This window comes from Colias eurytheme, chromosome 3 (assembly GCF_061535395.1).
Source record: "Colias eurytheme isolate Ceu_HAF_F1 chromosome 3, ilColEury1 Martin Lab GWU primary, whole genome shotgun sequence".
Taxonomy (NCBI): Eukaryota; Metazoa; Arthropoda; class Insecta; order Lepidoptera; family Pieridae; genus Colias; species Colias eurytheme.
The window spans coordinates 589825-610419 of NC_142982.1; the positions used below are offsets into that span (position 1 = coordinate 589825).

General features: G+C 35.4%; 1 protein-coding gene across 7 annotated transcripts in view; it reads left to right on the forward strand.

Moving 5' to 3' along the window:
* Eip74EF (Ecdysone-induced protein E74) overlaps positions 1–20595 on the forward strand; it is a 169739-nt gene that overhangs the window by 137957 nt on the left and 11187 nt on the right. For all 7 annotated transcript variants that reach the window (XM_090118896.1, XM_090118889.1, XM_090118918.1 and 4 more), the window contains 2 exons: positions 2102–2224; positions 11842–12042. In XM_090118896.1, coding sequence (XP_089975022.1) covers positions 2102–2224; positions 11842–12042 — 324 coding nt within the window. The remainder of the gene's footprint in view (positions 1–2101; positions 2225–11841; positions 12043–20595) is intronic.

A 20595-nucleotide genomic window follows, 5' to 3' on the forward strand; every position in this document is an offset into this window, starting at 1 on the left:
AGGTATGTTATTTGATCGTTACCTACTCATCAAACAATGATTCGTCCATTGTTCAAAACCGATAAAAAATTGATGATATTAAATATTCGTATAGGCATTTAAAATTACGGATTTTCCTATTACTTGTTACACAAAAACATAGTTTTTGTTGATGGTACTAATTAAACATCTATATATTCTCAAAGCATTTCCTCTTATGATAATTGATCAATCAAAATGGACTCAAATATACTCTATCATTTTATTCCCACGGCAATTACTCCTAAATAAATTAAATATATTTTTCAAAATCGACAATACCATTTATCTAACTGTCAATTTAAACCGCCATAAAATTCTTTTTCCTAATGGCAACTCCCGACGAAACCATAAAGGCCCGTCCACACGGCACTACCGCCGTGGCGTGCAATATGCACGTTCCCTTTCTGTCTAGACGCTTCGACCATAGAAAGGGATAGTCTGCACATGCGCAGAAGCCCAGCCACAGGTGGGTGGTCCCCCCGTCAAGGTCGGCGCACGGAAACGTCTGCTTCTGGCGATACATTATATATTATCGATCTAATCTCCGAATTGTAATACGTCCTTGGTATAACCTTTGCGAATTTGTACATTATGTACTGTCGGGTCCCGGTTTTCCTTGTAGACGGGAAAGTAAATGTCTGTCTGCCCCCCTATTTTACAAGTTTGCTTTTATACATTAATTACGTCAAACATTATGAAATCTCTTAGCTTCATTTCCTCTTAAATGTCTCTAAAATTTTATACATGATATTAGATTAAGTACTTATACGTGCACTTTATAAAAAGATAAAACCAACTAGGAGACTTAATTATAGGCTTATAGTCAATAGACATACGATTTTATGAATAGATTTATTATATAATATTTCATCTCCTGTTTAATCTTTATCTAATGAATATTTAGATCACACTGTCTAGACCACAGATCGCAGAAACCTAGACTCTCCGTTATTTAAGTATAGTTCATATTTTTTCAGAAATAAAGTTATAAAATAACAGAAATTTTAATTATATAATTCTTAAATAACAAGCGCTACTAAATGCGGTAGGCCAAAAAGTCATAACATTCAAATGAAACAAAACAACACAATAGACTCTACATTAGTTAAAACGTTAATATTCACGTTGTTACAATATTTGGTTTTTTATATGTTAATTTTCCTTTTGGAAAATTTAAGAAATTTTCCATTTAATTTCTATAGATAAGATTGACAAATGTGTGAAACATTTAAACTTAAAAATGTTTCTAATCGTTTGGAAAGCATGTTCAAAATATCACGTCAATATTAAATAATTAAGCAAGGACAAAATGGCTTTATCACAGCAATTATGCAATAATTCAGCCACTATTTACCTAATACGTTTCAATGTAATATCTTATCTAGTAATTTAATTGAAAATAATTGCGAATATATTGGCAAATCCATATCTATTGCGAAACGAGTCACTGTTTCTTATCGGACAAAAGTTGTATCTCAGTAGACATGTCTCTATGCGGATATCAAACACTTATTCCTTACTACTTCATTGTTTATAGATTACAATAAAGTGCTAACAGAGTTGCCTATATGCTATATGACTTTAATAATATTATGATAGATATTGTCACCATTTAACACCACCTTTTAGTCTTCGTTTAAAACCATTATTTTAAAAGTTTATTTTGTTATTCAGCTCCTTACCATTTATAACAAGAACACGTATGTACTTTATTTGATATGAAACTCGTCAATTTACTTTTCCACAGCCAATTTTTAGTATACCTAGGTTATTTATCAAGGAATCTATTGATGGATTTCTACTGATAAATAAAAAACATAACTCAAGTAGATTGAAGTATGGGTAAGCAAGGACACTGTCAATAAATTGAAGAGTTACAAATTATTTCATCATATTATTTTATTTTAACCTTATTGAACTTGCTTCAGGCCCATGACTTCTTTGAAACCAGAAAAACGCTTGTTTTAATCATAATAACACTGCCAAATCTCTTTAATGTATGCACAAAACATATCCAGAACATTTTTCCATTTATATTTTTAGTCAGAATGTCATAATAATGATCCTATTTCTCTTACAGTGGATGGGGAACCAACAGGTCTGCCTCTGGGAGCGAGAGGGTCACTGGGAAGGGCGCTCCTCCACGGGCTCCTCGCGCCTGCCTCAACCACCAGGCATCACCTTTACACTGCGCCAAATACTGGTTAGTACCTTCACTACCTTTCATTATAGAATATGGTTAAAAATAATCTTAAAATATTAAAAAACACTCATAAAATTATTGCATAGTAGGTACTAGGGATGTAACGATACCGATACAGATACCGATATATCGGCCGATATATCGGCAAGCCGATATATCGGTATCGCCGATAATAAATCAACCGATACCGATATTTTTTTATTAAATTCTTTCTTTTCTTTTATGTTTTTGCATTGTATTCATTCATATTGTTTTATTTCTGTTTCTGTAATAGTGTTAAGGAAGAGCGGAAGCTCCTGACACAAGCATTTTATTTGCTTACTAGGAGTGTTCCAATCACAAATTTGTTTATGTAAAGGAAAGAAATAAATAATTTTGAATTTTTTTATTTTTTAACGTGATAACGTTTTTAAAATCGTTTTAGTCGGGTGACATGTTCATAAACTTGTGTCACACCAAAACCTCACGAGCGCGATCGCAGGTATAACGAGAGAGAGACGGACCGATCTCCCGTTTCATCTCGAGTACCTTAATCGCCAGATTTAATAATTATTTTTTAGCTTTTTACTTGACTAAAAGTACGTTATCAGATTATACTTGACTATAGGGACGCAAAAGGACTATAACTGCTTTATGATATGCTTTCATATAACGATTCCAATGGAAATCCTTACCTTATTTGCAGTTACTCGCCCTTAACGCTTTTTTAGTTAAGTAATTTTATTTAGGAAAAATTCTAATAACACTTTTTTGCTTAGCTACAAAGCAGCTAACCCTCATTTTTTATCTAAAAGGCAGTTATCCGATTCTGGTGATGCATCAGTTTTGAGGATGAGAGTGATGATGAAATAATGTCGCTCCCAAGCAGAGTACTGATTGTTTTTGATTTTCTTTTACAAGACGTATTGTTTCTGATCAGGTTTACTAAGTTTTAAACAATCTAGCAGCTAAATTACGGAAAATATAACAAGTCAAAGTTACGAAAATTTGGTAGGTAATGGTTACGACAGTGCGAACTTTCAATCGTACTTCTCTGTTTAGACTCTGATTTGTCTCTGTAACCAAGAAAGAGAAGAAAGACAGTCTGTACTATTTAATTTTTAAAACTATTTATTAATTATGTAATTTACCCCTTGGGTGGAATTAGTAATCGACTGTCAAGCAATGTACTAGAGATGGTGATACAAAAATTGTTAGGAGTACACTACCTTTGACCCGCTGACGGGGAGTCCATTTTGCAACTATTGCTATTTTTTCTTATCTTTATATGTATTAGATTATTAAGATTTGTATTTTTTACATTGTAGCAAATAAAAAGTTTTCTACCTCCTGCTATTTTCCACATATTCTGGTATGTATATTATATTTTCTGAATGTGGATGAAAGAGTCTTCTAATCATTTGATAAGCGGTTCTACATTATTTATTAAGAGCATCCCACATGTAAGAGCTTGAAGCCCTATTGAAACCAGGGTGTATTTTTTCAAAAACCTTGTGCACAAGTCTTAATTTTTTTTTCAGGAAACGATTTATGTTTACATTGTTTGTGGTTCTATATGTACTCACATATCCGTGACTCGTATGATGGCTTCGCAGAAGAATATTTATAAAATAACGTTAAAATTGCAATTCCAAATGAATATACGGTTCCAAAAAAGAAAAGCGAGAAGATTTATCTCAATCTTAACCCCTTAATGAAATAAACGTGAACATGACAAGAAAAAAATGGTTAATTTTATCGAAAACTTAAAAGAGTCATTTAGTAAAAGAGTTTAAAATACTTGTTACTCACAATAAGACGCTAAAACCATTAATTTAGATAGTGTTTAAATCCTTAATACTTAAACCTAAAAGCTTTTGATCCTTTTCCTTTCCATTGGTTGACCTAGAGGATGTAATTCCCGAGAGCAAAGCCTCAGACAGCAGCAAATTTTTAACATTAGTAAGATTAAAATTTAGTACAACTATATAGAATCATAGTACAAAAGCATCCAAAAGCCCTTAAACGCTGATTATAAAGTTCTTGAAATTTCAATTAAAACGAAAGTCATATAAGCTTAAAAGTAGTTATAGTAGCTTAACGACGTTTTAGGTAAGCATTTTATTACTTAATAAAAAAAAATCACAAAATGAAAATAAAAATACTAAATTACTTAGCTAAAAAGTCGCTATGGTATGTATGTGAACGGCCGTCTTTTCCAGTAAATAGTTAAAATTTTCAGATTATATGCTGAACTAAACGAGAAAAAGTGAATTTAAAAATAAATTATAACAGTTTCTGGGTAAAAACTAATATTTATATGTGGGAATAGGATAAAATATTAAGATGTATTTCATAATTATATGTCTGTATAATGTATAATATAATTAAATGTCGATCGATGTATCTCACAATAATTATTGTAAGTGTCATAATTTTTAAGAAATAACGATTTCCGTGTTTTTTGCCATTTACTCGAAACTCACTTCCTTTCTAGTTAAAGGACGGCAGAATAGTAAACTTTTATTAGGTACTGATTGTATGTGTATTACTTAAAGTTTAACTGACTTCGTAAAATAATAATACTAAAATAAATGGTTTTGTTGTTTTTTGATTTGGCATTTTTATTTAAAAGAATACGATTAACAGTCGTCTCTGTTAAATGTTGGTAACTTTTTATGCATAATTCACTATTTATTTTTCTACCAAGCCATCGATATCGGTATCGGTATCGGTATCGCCGATACATTACTACAAATATCGGTATCGGTATCGTATCGGCAAAATCATGTATCGTTACATCCCTAGTAGGTACCGATTCTTGATAACTACACAAAGTTTCAATTAAATCTATCCCTTTAAGTTGGTCCAAATCGAGTCTAAAGGAGTCGCTTACACACAAACATAAGAACATACAGGTGAAGCTAATAAAAGCATTAATATGTCTCTATACTGGCATAGTCTATGTACAAATCATTTCCGAAATCAATTAAATATTGGAGAAAATGTTTGATCATCTTTTTCCAATTGCGTAAAACAGGGCATTCCTATCATTACGACACTAATACACTTAAACAAACATCCTTAAAATGAAAAAACACCTAAATAAATGTAAACGTTCAATACGCATTAGATACAAGGCTAGTCCCTTATTTTATACCTTCAAATAAGTTATTATAATGATATCAAACTCTAAATATAAGTCATAAATCTTAAAATACATAAAATTGAGCCGAAACCTTCACTCCAAGTTACCGAATATTGCGCAGTCTTACAAAGAAATTACAAAATTAATAAGGAAAATTTGTTCCTTTAAATGTTCAATGACAAAACTGAAAGCGTTATATTCCTGCTCCAAATGTCCTTTAACTTCCTTCGATTCCTTGCACCCAAAACAATATACAGTCAAGTTATATTCTCATAACAATTTCGATCCCTCTAGAAAGGAAATTACCTCAGTACATACCTTTATATAGAAGCTATATACTGTCTATACATCAGATAAACCTTGTAATTTCCTCTCTCAGACAATTCTGATCTCGCATTGTCTATTTAGTATTTATTATTAACTTTCCACTAGAAATATACGATCGACTGTTTTCATGTTATTTGTTTAATGGGCTTTCGATTGAAAAAATATTGGTAATGCTTATCATTAAATTGAATGATGACGTGTCTTAATAACTTTCTCTTCCTGTGACAAATACATACAATAATGGGTCGTAACATAATGGATATCGACTGGAATTAAGACGTCTTAAATCCATTACCCTATCTAACAAAGAAGCATTAATTCTTTCCACAAAATACTAACCCAATCCAGCCTAACCGCCACGCGTCTGAAAAACCGCAGCCATAATTACCAGCACAACCTACAAACCTATAAATACCCGTAAATGCTTAGCCCGATCTACGCACGTGACCCAAATCTGGAACATTAGCTCGGCGCGTCACAACAAGCCGCCAGGGCATGAAAAATTCATAAAGAACGAATAGGAAGTTCGCGGCAATCGATACCCTCAGCTGATCTACCCAATGTCACGACCGCCTCCCTAGACACCACCCCCCCCCCTCCCTGTCCCTCCACCCCCCACGCACACAGCCCTGCGTGACAGTGTATAACGTCTACGCGTCGTCTGCCGCGAACCCTGCGATATTATATAACTTTAGCTGTTCATCTTTATTAAAATAGTTTCGTCTTACCTACGATACATTGTTCGATGTCTGGAAAAAACAATTTTCTAATAGCAAAGATTTATGTGAAGAAAAACTGTTATAACGCCTGAAATTACCTTCTAAATTAATTGGTTACTGCGGGCTTTTCCTTCGATGTATTAGGTACAAATTGCTTTTCTTCGATATTATATAAGCGATTGGAAATATTATTAAACGCAATTCAGAATGTTTATTCAATGTATTTATTTAGAAGGGTATTATTTGACATATCTAACCCTTGCGCGCTGCAGTCACAGATGTCCACACAATGGTCCATTCGGCCCAAAATGTGCAATTTCATAATCGCTTTTCACCCCAACACAAGTGTGGGTGAAAGTATTGTATAATCACAGAAGGGTTAATTATTTACATTGTCCAAGATGTGACAGCTTGATGTATTGCGTATTAATCCAAAAATACCCACTATTTACTAAACTCTATAAATAGATCGTGTTACGTAGTTTACAATTACCTACTAAATACCTATTTAGTATATTAGGGTTTTACGCTACATCATCACCCTTTGAATCATTTCATTACATTCACTGGACATTGTTATAAATTATAATATTGCGTACGTAACAGTTCAGGTCTTTTTAATATACAAAACAATTTAAATTGTATGATCCAATCAAACATATTGATGTATCTAATATCCATATCAATTTTCAATCATAATGTAGCAAAAACTTTTTATATATGTATATGTAGAAACTTACATAAAACCTTATCTACATAATGAAGTTGTTATTATTAATATTCTACAAAGCCTATCGAACGCATGAGGTCAGAGCCAAAGCTCGCAAAGAGCCGGTAAGCGCTGTCAGCAATCGAACTAGGTACATACTCTAGCCATGTCAAAACTAGTCTCATACGTAACACGAATGTTTATCGCATGTCGATCTTACACACTACGAATAAATTGAGTTAAAAGTTGTTCAAATCTGGGTTACGCGGGTAATTCGCTAGCAACATAATCGCTATGTACACAGAACCCACATTGTGCAAAAACGCACGCATTTAACCCAAAACCGTCGGCACTACAAAGGCAACCCTTACAATTCGGCACCGGCCCGTCAGGCCCGTGTATCAAAACAACGTCCTAACCAAATAATGCAAGCAGCTTGCGCATATTGCGAGCGCACATTTCGAAAATGCTAGTTTTTGTAGAAAAATGGGTTATGCACCTTGCTCGATTGTCACGTCGCTGACAATAGACGATAATCTGTTGATCATCTCTTTTCAATGTAGCTTCATCTCGCTCTTCTTTTGAATCAGCGCCTGGTTTCCGGAGCGACTGACACTTGGAAATTAGAATGTCACGCGTGGGTGAGCAAGCGCAACCCATTGTCGGCTCTTGTATACCTTTTGTAATGTATGATTTAATTATTTAACACATCATCCGCCTCTCAGCGAGATCTTATTTTACGTCTCGTGTTTGATTGTTAAATCTGATATAAGTAGCTTTTCGTACAAAACATTTCACAAAATGAATAAAATATCGTTATGTTACTAATACATATAATATTTACAACAAGTTATTTATAGACGCAATGTATGGGATTTTGTATGATCTCTGTGAATCTAATATAATGCGAGAACCTAAGAATTACCTACCATGTAAAATAAAATAAATGGCAATAGGACCAATTAGGAGCGATTGATTGGCTCGGTGATAAGAGAAGCAGTCTAACATGTGTAACGTTTTGAGACAAATATTTTTAATTTACTATAATTATTTATATAATTTCAAAAAATACATTAAAAAAATAAATTACACACTTAGTTTAATGACATAAAACACAAGAACCCAATTAGAATGACATGGAAACTAAAATTAAAACATGATATTGTTTCAACTCAATATGTTATAAATTATATGTTACGAATGATTTAATACCCTTTCAATGTATAGAAAATAAATTAAAGCCACCGTGATATGAACTACGCTTTAAACTAACTACCGAAGCTGACGTTTCTATGTTTGCTGATGCCATCGTAAAATATATTCTATTTATTTAGTAAAAAATCTGAATTTACACGACATTCGTAATTATGCAAACAATGAAGAATTATATTTGAGTGATACGTGCTAAGAAGGATATGGGTTGCATAATTTTTAATTCACAACTGAGATCATACAAAGGCATTTATGTAACGGCTTATGTATGCCACATAATAATTATTCATATGCAAAAAATATAATTCTAAGTCTCCATTCGCACGGATTATGGTCTAACGCCGCGCTCGTACAATACGAATGGACAGCGGTCACTTTATAAAGATGGTCCGATTAAGGAAGGGTTGTTTTGTCCTGTATTGTAATATTTTCCTAATAGGACCGCATTCCTCTTCGACCGGTAGACCTGATTTAAAAGAAGGGGCTACGACGATCATTATTTATACTTAATTTATTATTATTTTGATACGAGAGATGAAAGGGTTGACACAATGGGCCGATTCCGCGTTCCTGGCCGTTGGTCAATCGTGTGTTTGAGTCGACTGGACAGCCGACATTCTGCTCGCGCAGTGTAGGGTTAGCTCAAGGATTTTAGGAATCGAAGGACATGTATATCGCATCGGTATAGATTATTGTGTGCCATGAGTTATGGTGACATTGTTTCATTCGCTGCGGATGACTAAGTATTTTGTTATTTAATTCAATTGCCCTCTGAATATTCGAACTAAAGGTGAGCATTACACGTGTGCAAACATATGTAATTTCGTCAACAAAAATATGAATAACAACCAATGTCATGTTACATAAAGGGAAATAAATATTAATTGAACGTTACCTGAAATAACAGAACGGTATAATATGTATGAGGAAAAAAACCAATCTTAATTCGAAATAATATATGCAAAATCAAATCGTGCTTTCATATCGAATGATATCCAAACATTGCATTCAGTAAACTGTATCAAAAGTCGCCAACTGCGCCCAACAGAAGGATTATAAACAAGAACAGCGCTATTCAATGTCCAAAACGTATTTTACTGATTATAGAGTAACACTATTCCTTTCTTTAATGGTCAAACTGACCCACGGCGCTTCCCGGTTCCCATAGCGCATTGAAGGGTTAACAATGGGACAAAAGGGTGTGGACAGCGCTACCGGTCAAATGGTCAACACCATTCATAGACTATGAAGGAAACGTATGAATACTTTCTTTGACCTCCTAGTTGCCCATGATTACATTATTGTAATACGACGGTTACCCGTCAAATTTCGATACCATGAGAAAGTAATCTCGTTTACTCTTGCCTTAGCTATTTTTTAAACTCATTGAACATTCTATTCATGTTTTAAACGATCTAATTATTGTCGCTTCATTGAAATAAGAATATTTTTAAGAAGTATCCTTTTGAAATCACATTTGTTTACTATACCATATATTTATTTTTAAAGATTATAAACCACTTTCCATTTTAATTAAAAAAACGTGCATAATAATTAACCTCTTTAACAAACTGACCAGCAAGCTAAGAATAAAAATTTATTATACAACTGCATGATTATGCACTTATTAATATGCGACATACCTAAACGTCGCATTGAGATGCAAAAAAATACAACCCTTTCTCACCCCGCGGCCTAAACGACCCGAGAAAATTAATCTGCATAATGCTAAATTAAAAGTACACTGTTCGTGCATAACAATGCGTTGTGAATTCCCACACTAGCCAAACAGGTCGGATGCAAGTGCATCTGCGAGTCTAGTGGACAATGTCCGTTTTGACCATAGCACTGCATTTAAGGGTTATGCAAATTATTATGCAAGCATGTCCGTTAGAACCACAATAGAGCTTAAGATTTATTAGATCTCAACGGTTTTCTCGGACGGACCGTTAAAAATTATAAATAACACTGACCCCGAGATCCTAATTAATGCGAAATGAAGAACGAAATAAAGTAACACGTCTCCGGATTTGTAGTTTTTATAAAGAAATTAAAAATTCAAATAATGTATTATCGTGCTTTTTAGCCTCTACAAAATTATTTACTTTATTCTAGTAAAATCAAAGACGAAAAATAGAACGAAATCTTTTATTCATTGTCAAGAAGATTTTTTGAATGTTTAAATTACATAATAATGAATTACAACTACATAAAGATGACAAACTACATAATAACATTAAATCTATATTCATTCACGTTACACTATAATTTTGCGAATACATCATTCTGTTTACGTTTAAAACCGTGTTAAAACCGCACAATTCCACAACTTCAATCGTATTTACTTCCTAAGAAGAATAAAAATAGATGTGAAGTCAAAAGCATTGATGAAATAGGGCCAGAGACAATCAATTGTTTTATTAATACTGAGAAATTGTCTATTGCATCATATTGTTATAAATAAGCAGTATAGTCAAAAGGAAAGTGCAAATAAAAATTGTTTAGAAATAAGTTTCCTCACCAATTGGGTTTTTACTTTTTAACCTGTATGCTTGAAAAACATTTTTAATTCATATTACTTCTTTGTTGAGTTAAGTTACTCTCGATAGCACATACCATTAAGTATCTATTTTAGTTCATAGTATGCTACTATAATATACGAACAATGTGCAATAGTGAATATTGTCATAATTTTCCTTGTATCGATTTTAGGCTAATCTTTTACAAAATTGAGAATTATCATAGGATAAGCGGGAAAATGCACACTTATTGCACGCCTCATAAGCGAAGCGTTGAGGTGGGTACTACTGTCACTTCGCGCAAAACATCTGATTTTTCAAACTTAAAATGTATTTATGTATCATACATTGCACTTGTAAGATAATACATTCACACACATATTAAGAAAAAACACTATTTTTAACATTCATGATATTTTTGATGTCATTTTTGTTATTTAAACTAGTTAAAAAACAGTTTAAAAAAGTTCTGTCTTGGACGTCCGTGTGTCTGTATGTGCGGATCCTTTTCCTTGTTAACACGATAGCGACCGAAATACTTTACTAATCGAGTCTTTTTTTTTCTCTTACGCTTGAGTATGCTCAGGAATAGAACCCTTTCATTTTTCAGGGTCTGATTCGATGTGGTTTAATTGTTATTAAATAAAAATAATAATTAATAAATATTTATTAAAAAAAATTATGAGGCGTGCACTTTTGGATTTTCCAAACTATTTATTTTTGCACATATTCGTACGCAAATTTTTTTTATGGTAACTCTCTTTCGAGGCGTGTCAATGTATTTAGATTTTTATTTTAGTACTATCAAAATCCATTCAGTAGTTTTCATGTAAAAGAGTATATCTACTAAACATATATATTCTAACAAACTGCCATGTTTTTTCAGCAACCATCAAAGGTGCAGGATTTTAGTAAATAGTAATAGAATTAGTAAAATTAATAGGATAAGTAAACATGTATATTTTTCAGTGTAAAAAATCTTTATTTATGATTTTCCCTTGCAGGCTCCCTCCCCCCATCGCCAGCGGACAGCGGGGTCTCTGACGTGGAGTCCTCCTCTTCAGGCGCGGGCTCCGCGGAGGAGCTGAAGGCCCGTCTCCAGCCCCCGCCCCCCGCGCCCTTCCACACCCCCTTCCTGCCCTTCTACCCGCAGCATCAGATCAGCTCGCTGCAACACCATGTAGCACATCCAAGGCCGCCTGGTGGTGAGTTTCAATTATATATTTTATTTGGTTGTAAAGTTTTGTTAGGTGAAGAGGTTCTCAATTCGGGGTTTATTTTGAATATTTTTGATATTTTTGATTGGATATTACAAATAAGTCGTGTCGAAATTTCATAATTCAAATCAAAGATAAAAATAATGTATTACGAAATCGGATTATATTTAACGTTGTTATCTTCACAGATACCTCGTATAAATAAAACTATGTTGTTTCAATTTTCATAGAAATAACAAAACACAAGGTCAGTTTTCTAGCGCTTCTGAATATAGATAAGTTGTCATAACGATTACGATAGGTCATGATAAAATTGTGGCCACTTCAAAAAACAGACATTAATTAATTTTACGTAATTGCACATCACTAACCGAAACTTAATTATTCATCTGACATTGACATTAGGAAAAAAGTAAGTAAGGTGCGCACACAAAGCAATTGTTGTTAAGGTGACCGTCGACCGGCGGTGAACGCCCCACCCGGAAGGTGACCTTAGCGCGCGCGCGCCAAATGGGAGCACGGGGATTTGCATGGCGACCGATATTTTTTAAATAAGTGGCCAGGAATAGGTTGCAGTTGGAAGTCCTTGATTCAACAAAGTTCCTTAACTCCTTGGTAGAATAAGAATTGATGTAGAGAAAGATAGAGACAAATGAAGGCGCTTATTTGTTTCTGAATCCAAGAATAAGACAGATAGCATTTACAATTGCAATATAAATTCTCTCGGTACGCCACCACCCTTCCGGAAGTTAGCCTCGAACCTGTTTCCATGTCATACGTACTTCAAACTACTAATATTCACAAATGCGAATATTTTTTGATTAATTGTTTTAATCGCATGCATTCTGCGAATTAGATAGCGATAGTAAGATTCTCGTAAGCCCGGTACATCCTTCCGGGGCTCGCATCCTGGCTTTGATCCAGCTGGCCTGAGCCCGCCATTAAACGCACAAATTATACTATCACCCAGTAATATTTTACACAAGTAAGATGTTATCGTTTTTAAAACGTTTTGTTGTCTAAATTGGCGCCGAATTTAGCCGTGACGTCGAAAAGCGCGCGCATTTTCAGTGATTTAGTTTGTTATTGTCAACGTTTTTAGGTTATAAAATATGCAACTGGAAATTATTTGTGTCGGCACTTTCTTTATTTAGCATTTACTTTTTCACACGACGTGCCATTTATGTAATACAATGTGTTGTATTAAAAATGAGGAAAACAATAACAGACTGATAACAAACAACAGTTTACACTCTATCATGGTCGATCAGTTACCGTAGGTAGGTATAGCTAACGGGCGTGCAAACAAACACATAAATAACAAACTTCTTGACCGTTCAGACTTTCTGCCAATGTTTGTAAAAAAATGAGCCAAAACAAATAGTTGGTTTTGTGAAATTTATCGACATACTCATCGTCCGGACGTCCCTGCGACACAAAACGAAAAACGCGACGGAATTTTAATGTTACTGTGATGTTTGACAAACATCGATATTTTGAGGAATACGCTCGCTTTATCGATATAATAATAAACTAAGGTCAACTTAAGTCAGAGAAACAATCGTGATATAATGGAAGTAAAACAATTTTTCTTCACAAGTCACGTATGTTAATTGAGCTCCCATTAAACTCGAATTTCTATCGCTATTAGAACCTAAACTTATGACCTAGTCTAAGTACTTAAACACGTTAATGAGCAATAAATGCTTTCGTTGGAAACCTTTGATTCTACGCACATCAATTAATCGCAATACTTGCCAGAATGCAACCAGCTAATTAAGTTGAAAAACATCGATAAATTATTACGTCCCTACGGAACCAGTTGGCAATACGATGCACCGTCGTTTATCGCGGCTTGGCGCGCCTGTCCTCAGCTATTTGACATTGCACAAGGTCAGTGCTCCTAATATAAAGATGCAAAAAACTACGGCGTATGCGCATCGCGTACGTGGCGTCGCGGACGCATGCGAAACGACCACTTTCGATTGTGTTGCATTTAAAAATTCCACCTAGGTGCGCTGGTACATGGGCACTTCTTTGTCCAGTGCCGGGAACTAGATATAATCAAATGTATGCAAACGTTTGATGTGTTTCATCGGAAATAATAAAGTTTAAATCGCTGACAGTAGCGAAGTTAGGTTTGTGTATTGTTACGTAAATATTTATTTTGAGATTAGGTGACATGAATATTCTGAGAATGAATTTGATTTGAAAATTAAATGAAATTAATTCTGCGTATTACTTTGAATAGGGTAGAAACACTAAGTATTTCAAATAACAGGATTCATAATAATTAATACCTAATTTAATTGTAAAGCTTTCTTCGAATAGATACGATAAGCGGTTATCACAATATGTTAAAACTGTTCATCAAGTTATCATGCTTACGCTGTGCTCATCAAAATCTGTTTATCAACAAAATACATGTCACATGTACAAATGTATTACGAAATTAAATTTATCGACATATGACATAACAACACTACTCTCGATTACTGTACGTGCCTTATAAAGAAACTTGTCATATACAGGACGTTTTATTTGCGAATATTCCTGAATATTTTGAGACTCTGTGTCATAATTTATATCACAACTTTGAAAACCCTAATATTCATTATTATTTATTGTTCATACGCAGATAACCGGTCGTGAAACTATGTATTAATATAATGTATTATCTCAATATTGTAAACGTTTTAAGTGTGTAGTACATAGCTAATAACTGTTGTAAAATAATTATAAAAATTCTATATACATATTTTTAATAGCTTTTACCAATTCGTATTTCTATGATAATCAATCAACGATTATTGATTTATCTTCTAGTATTTTATGAACATTATTAACAACATCATTGACATGTACAAATAAAACGTCACATAAATTATTTAATTATTTGAAAACATTTTCAAGTAAATTTTGCTGTTCAAACGAATGCTAACCGAATCGTATTCCGGTACTAATAAAATGTCGCGGAATGGCAAATTGTTATTTAAATTTTCCAAATTACCCAAAACAAGTTTCACCCGAACTATCTATACGAGGAAGTTTTAGAATAATATAGCTATAAAAGTTTCATTGACCGCAAAACGCTGTCATGATATATACAAAGCAACCAGATCTGCGACGGTAATAATACTGAATGAACACTAACACCATGTTTATGTGAATTATTAATATTATTGTCTACGCGACTCGCCGGGTAAGGTGTTTGGGATTTTTTGCAAAATATCCCAAGCTTACACGTGTTTGAATATGATTTATGTTCGCAAACTTCTCAACAAACTGTCGAGACATATAAATCAATGTTAATTATATTGTAATTAGTTTTAAATTGCGGCGTTTCCTCGTGAAACTGAATAATGGCGGGTTACAAAACGCGCCCACACTTGTACACGAATATCAAAGGTAACAATAGCGATCAGATAGCTAAGACATTGACCAACTGAAGCTTCGAGTGAATCGGCCGCGCGTTGCGCTAACCACATACGAAATTTTGTGTTGCAAACAGTTGCGAAAGAGCCTGGTACCGCAGCCATTGTCAGCTGGCGAAACCGGTGACCTTACCGACGATTGGGCAGCCGAAACCTGATTATATGCCACGCTCGTACACGAAAACACACATATGTTAGGTGCGGAAATCGAACTCTAAAGAGAATTCATTCTGACACGAAATTAGTAAATTTTGCCCTTTTCATTAGGAGAGGCCTACGTCCAGCAGTGGACATCGAAAGGCTGATGATGATGATGATGATGATGCCCTTTTCCTGCATTTATAAATCATAGAGATAACAAATATGAATCTTGAATTTTTGTGGGTTTTTCGCCCAGTACTAATTATATCAGCCGATATCATTTGACACTTCAATTAAGTCCCGTTTAGTTGGAATCACCGCGCATCTTGGAAAACCACGTTTATTATTTACCTTATATCGCAACTTCACTCTATGTGGAAACGTTTATACCTCAAAATTTTTATCGAGATGCATTTAATCATCAAAGCCTTGACTCCATTGCGCAATCCACGTTACCGGACGATGGTTTACATGTTGGCACGCCGAGTTTTGGAGGCATTGCGCCATTGACATGTGATTTTATCCAGTTAGAATTTACTCTATTCGGTTTTTGGAAACACCATGTAGGTACTTATTAGAAAAGGGGACATTAAAGTACAGTTAGTTTTCATATTAATTATTGTGTTTAAATAAATCTTTATATTGAGTTTTAATAACTAAAAATATATTATTATAAGTTGCATAAACTCAATGTCTTATGGGTCGTTACAATATTGCACATTGTTAGGTTCTTTCCCTAGGACGATATTTATGTCATAATAAGACAACACAATATAAGTAATATTACGTGGCAACAAAACTATATCTAAATACAATATAAATTAATTATTATACCATTGTTAACATATCAATTTATCATAACATAAACATAATATATATTTTCTTAGCATACCACATAAAACGTTCTAAAGAATTGTTTTTGTGACCTGAATGTTTTCAAACATTAGTCAAAAAGTATTCGTGGCGTGTTATCAGCGGTGCGCGTACGCTGCATTCGTATTAGCAAACGAAATGGAAATTAAAATAAACGTTGCGTTGCGTCTATTCTGCAATGCATCGATAAGCGGGCGTGTGTGCGTCTAACGCGCGCGTGTGTGTCGGCGCGGGAGTGTGCGCGAGGTGATCGTCCCGTTTCAAGGGCAGTGCAGCTAGCGTTCATATTAATAGTTGGCGACTATTTTCGCCGCACCGATCGCTGGGGGACCGAAGCGTTATTATTGACATTCGCAACTTACATCACCAGTTTTCCTTAAGCCATTTCCTTGAATCTTACTGGAATCGCTCCGGAGCCCCGGCGCCTAATTGATTTTTCTGATTGATTTATTTGCTCGTTACGCAATTCTGATTGGATTCGCCCGACTCTCAGGCTGAGGTAGGACTTCTTATTCAAACCTACAATAACAAACGCTCTCGTTTTATACTATGAAGGTTAATTTACGTTTTCGACGGAACAAACAAGGCCTATTTTTTCTCGAATTTTTATGTACTTAGTACAATTAGATGACTTGTCGTGTGTATTGCGATACCGTCTTTGTTTAATCTCAGTCCGTACAAGGAAGACAGCCGCGCCATCTGTCGCGCTGTGCGCTTGCGCAACGCGACCCACTTCGAGCGGCCGCTGGCAAACGCCTCGACTCCTCTACAATTACATATTTCGGTGTCGCAACTTGCGTCGCATCCGAGTTGAACGGCCCGCGACCTTGGTTACTGCGCACGCGCCGCTGAAAGCGAAAGGACCGCGCAATCCCGGAATTCGGTCCCAATGTTTCCCGAATTGTTCCCTCCCCAAAGTCCAATAAGAGGATAATGATTGAATAAACAAAGGCGTACGTGACTAGAGAGTCGTAACGTCACTTATCACAAAACCGCATAGAAACGTCCGTCCCGTGAATCACGCCCACCATCAATATTATGAACGGTGGCAGTGCGTCACCTTGCGCCGTTTCGCACGGCTCTGCGCCCGCGCTCTTTCGCAATGCAACGCTCACCGCCGCCATCTTCCTTCCGAAATATAACGTAATCGCTACCCGTCTAGTCCAAAGCAACAAATCGTAAGATATATTTCAGAGACGTCTTGGCACCGATAGTATTTTTAACAGTCTTAATCATTAAAACATATTCCAGCACTCCATTACAAGTCAGATGAGATACTCCTATAAATCTAAATAGAAGTGTTGTAACCTGATAGATAGCATGACTTATTTCTAGAAAAGTTATCTAAATTGTATCACGAGATGATCGGAACAGCTGTGCAAGATCACAGCAAACCGGAGTATTACGCGACCCAATTTCGCGTGTCAGCCCACTTCCCCGGAAACTTCATACGAAGATTCTTTTACGATAGGTATAAAATCAGAGGGGCAGTCCAGGCGGCCTATATACGCGCTCCACTGGTTTCCTGTCCGTTTAAAATTATCCGCTCATTCCCGGCGAAGCGAAAGATGTCCTTCACGGCCCATAGCCCTCCCTACACACTTAATAAATCTATACTTCCCCGAGCTCGACATATATTGCAGTTTCTAAGATGCAAATATTATTTCAATTAAAGCGCAACAATTGACACATATTCTCAACAGCCGATTCGTTGATTCAGCCTTGCATAGAGTCAAATTGATCACAATGTTATTGATACTTGACAGATGCACTGCCCTAAATTCTTTATAGCGGCGTCATGCTCCAGAAAAGTTTCGCAAAATGATGATATTATTCCTTTGTGTGACAATCCCGTAAGGAATAGCGTGGATTGCACAGAGTGGCTATCCTTGTGATTGTGCCTAACCGGGTCAGTGTTAGGCCGCATAGCGCTGCATAAATAGACACTCCGCTCCCCCGACCCTCGCCCCGCGCGCCCCGCTGCACTCGTGAATATAGTGGAAGAAATAGGGATGCCTAATGTGTTTTATTACATCCGGTGTCAATAGCGCTCAATTTCAACTGAAAAATGGATAATGTTTTGAATTCTAAATTTATATGTGTATTTTTTGCATGAAATTACTGTTAGACCTTACATTGTAATAAGGCATATCAATAAAAGTTTATAGTTTCATACATGAATTAATATTTATTTACTACGACCTTTTAAAATGTTGTTTCCCGTTAACTACGTTACTAAGCCATTTTTTATCAATTTATAGAACCACAATAAGTTTTATGCTCTTCCAGTATTCCTTCTTCTACAGTTTTTTAAGTATTGTAAGTTGTTCTTGAAATATTCTATTTCCATACCACTTAGCGCTATAGTCACAAAGATCTATTACACTATTTCATATTTGGCAACCCTAACCATCCGATATAAAGTCAAAGTATTTCGCAACGAGTTTACGCGTCCGCTTAGCGCCCGCTGCCAAACCGAAGTGTTCCAGCGAGGTGGCGTTGCAAAAGCGTAGTTTTACGGCTGTTACACACGCCTATTTCAATTAGAATTTTGACCGTGCTCGCTTGAGCCCTTGCAGTTATATATACTCATCATGCCTTGACCAATTAAGATGCTTGCACATAACAGAATTGACAATCCACTAGATGGAATTTGGTGCGTTTTCATCAAACTTGCAGATACGTGTACCAGCACCCTTATACGCGTCATCGGCCCTGGGCCGTGGGAAAATGGGACGGTTAAAATTAGCGAGACGATTTTCGAAATTGTTCTCGCCGAATTAGAAGGGAAGAGTATCAAATTATATTATAGCTGCTTGCGTTAGAGAACTATGGAACTATCTGGATCTTCTGGAAACGCAGCGTAGTGTCATCGCAACGCTCTGTTTTGCCTTGATTTTAAGAATACAACTACCGAAACCAGCTTTTTTCATCGAGAACAAACTATAGATTGTCCATCTGCGTCAATATTAGATATCGAATAAACGAAACGTATTATGATGTACAATGAATGCTCGAAAATTGATTAAAGAAAAAAATATTTAACAAACTGTTCTACTATTTTTGGTATGATCACAATTTCACACATTAAACAATTTTCCTGAGAAGTATCTTCATAACAATGTTTGTAATACGACGTCCAAATAAGATCCGGAATAGGACGAAAATCAAATTCATAATAACAATAAGTTGTCAATTCGTTGATAATAATTAGACGCGGCGTTCCGGCCTGATTCCCTAGTCAGGGTCAAGTGGAGCAACGTGCTTGAAATCACGAACCTTGACCCCCTACGGCGTTATACAGCTTCTATAATGGACAATCTTGGTGCCTCTAAGAGAATAGGAAACTAGCTAGCGAAAGAACTTGTAAAAGGTTCTGTACAACAGAGCACTCAGCACACACATCTAAAAGAGCATTGAGATACCGTGCATATTTCATATCCATTCGCGCACATTACTATAAGGCATCATTAAAAAATTATAAACAAGACTGATAAAACAAAAGATATTAAAGTATTTTGCTCGACTAAGCAAATATTAATTTCGTGCAATAGTTATGACGTAATTCACTTTGTTAAATCACGATTAGTTCGAGAACATTCGACCAATGGCGCTGTTTTCAGGGCGGCCGGATTTCAACAGGAAATTTGTATTAGAGATGAACGGAAGTCGAAAATGCCTGAACATCACGCAATGTGCGCGCCAAGAGGAGCTCCATTTGCTATATTTACCGCTAATAAACCCTTCCGTATCCTTGCCCCCTTCTTCTCAGATTAGTTATGGTTTATTAGTTCGTAACTTATACGTTAAGTACTTATTTAATCAGCTAATTAATATTACTAGTATAGCAGTAGTTACTATTACCAAGTATTTTAAAACGTATACATATATTATCATATTTGACTACACGTTACATTTTACCCTACCCTAGATAAAGCTAAAACACTTTTACTTGATACACAAAGAATGTATCAGCCACTTTTACTTGATTGATCCAAGATGGCGACCGTAAGGAAGTGCAGGAATTCGCGAGGCGCGTTTAAGACGCGCGGGGGGACGCACGGAGAGAGGGGAGGTGTGACCTTCGCGCGTT